The 624-nt window shown below is 45.2% G+C and overlaps 1 protein-coding gene across 1 annotated transcript in view; it reads right to left on the bottom strand.

Annotated features, from left to right (window-relative positions):
* DZIP1 (DAZ interacting zinc finger protein 1) overlaps window positions 1-165 on the bottom strand; it is a 71,504-nt gene extending 71,339 nt beyond the window's left edge. Inside the window, exon 1 of the mRNA XM_006879626.1 lies at window positions 129-165. Within this exon, the coding sequence (XP_006879688.1) occupies window positions 129-165 (37 nt within the window). The remainder of the gene's footprint in view (window positions 1-128) is intronic.
* Between the last annotated feature and the right edge of the window lie 459 nt (window positions 166-624).

Genomic DNA, 624 nt, shown 5'->3' with positions numbered 1-624 from the left:
CAAGGGCGGCCAGCGCGCGCGCGGGGGCTCAGCGCACCAGGAACCTGCGGGGCCACAGACGTTAGCGCACCGGCCCCAGGGGGACCACCGCCCGACGAGAGGACCTGCTGGGGGGCCCCAGCTCCCACCCAGCTCCCAGTGCCCCGGTAACTCCATAGCTGCCATCTCTACTTATTCGTTGTCCTCGCCTTAAATTTGAGATTAAAAATATTTATTTGCGCTCATCTTTTGCTCACAACTTAGAAAAAATTAAATGGTAGTGAAGGGAAACTGGCCGGAAAACGGAATTCCGAGGGGTAGCAGAAATGTTCTTTACTCTGATTGTGGTGGCAATTAACTGGGACGTAAACACCTGTTATCATAATCGTGTGTTTTATATCCCAAAAAAGTTTATTTAACATTAAATCTTCACTTCATTCTTTTGGTGGCAGGTCTCTTAAATTTCTGACACTCAAGATATTTTTTATGGTGCTTTTGTGGGTTGACAGCCTACATATAGCATTCTGAAAACTAAGAACTCCCCTCCAAAAAAATCTTATGCAACACTTTGTCTTTCAAAAAAAAAATTAAAATAAGCAACTTTTCAGAATGCTGCAGGTAAGAACAGGACCTTTCGCTTTCATT

This window comes from Elephantulus edwardii, unplaced genomic scaffold, assembly GCF_000299155.1.
Source record: "Elephantulus edwardii isolate Elephantulus edwardi_28Jun2011 unplaced genomic scaffold, EleEdw1.0 scaffold00004, whole genome shotgun sequence".
Taxonomy (NCBI): Eukaryota; Metazoa; Chordata; class Mammalia; order Macroscelidea; family Macroscelididae; genus Elephantulus; species Elephantulus edwardii.
This window is presented reverse-complemented; position numbering and strand designations above follow the sequence as displayed.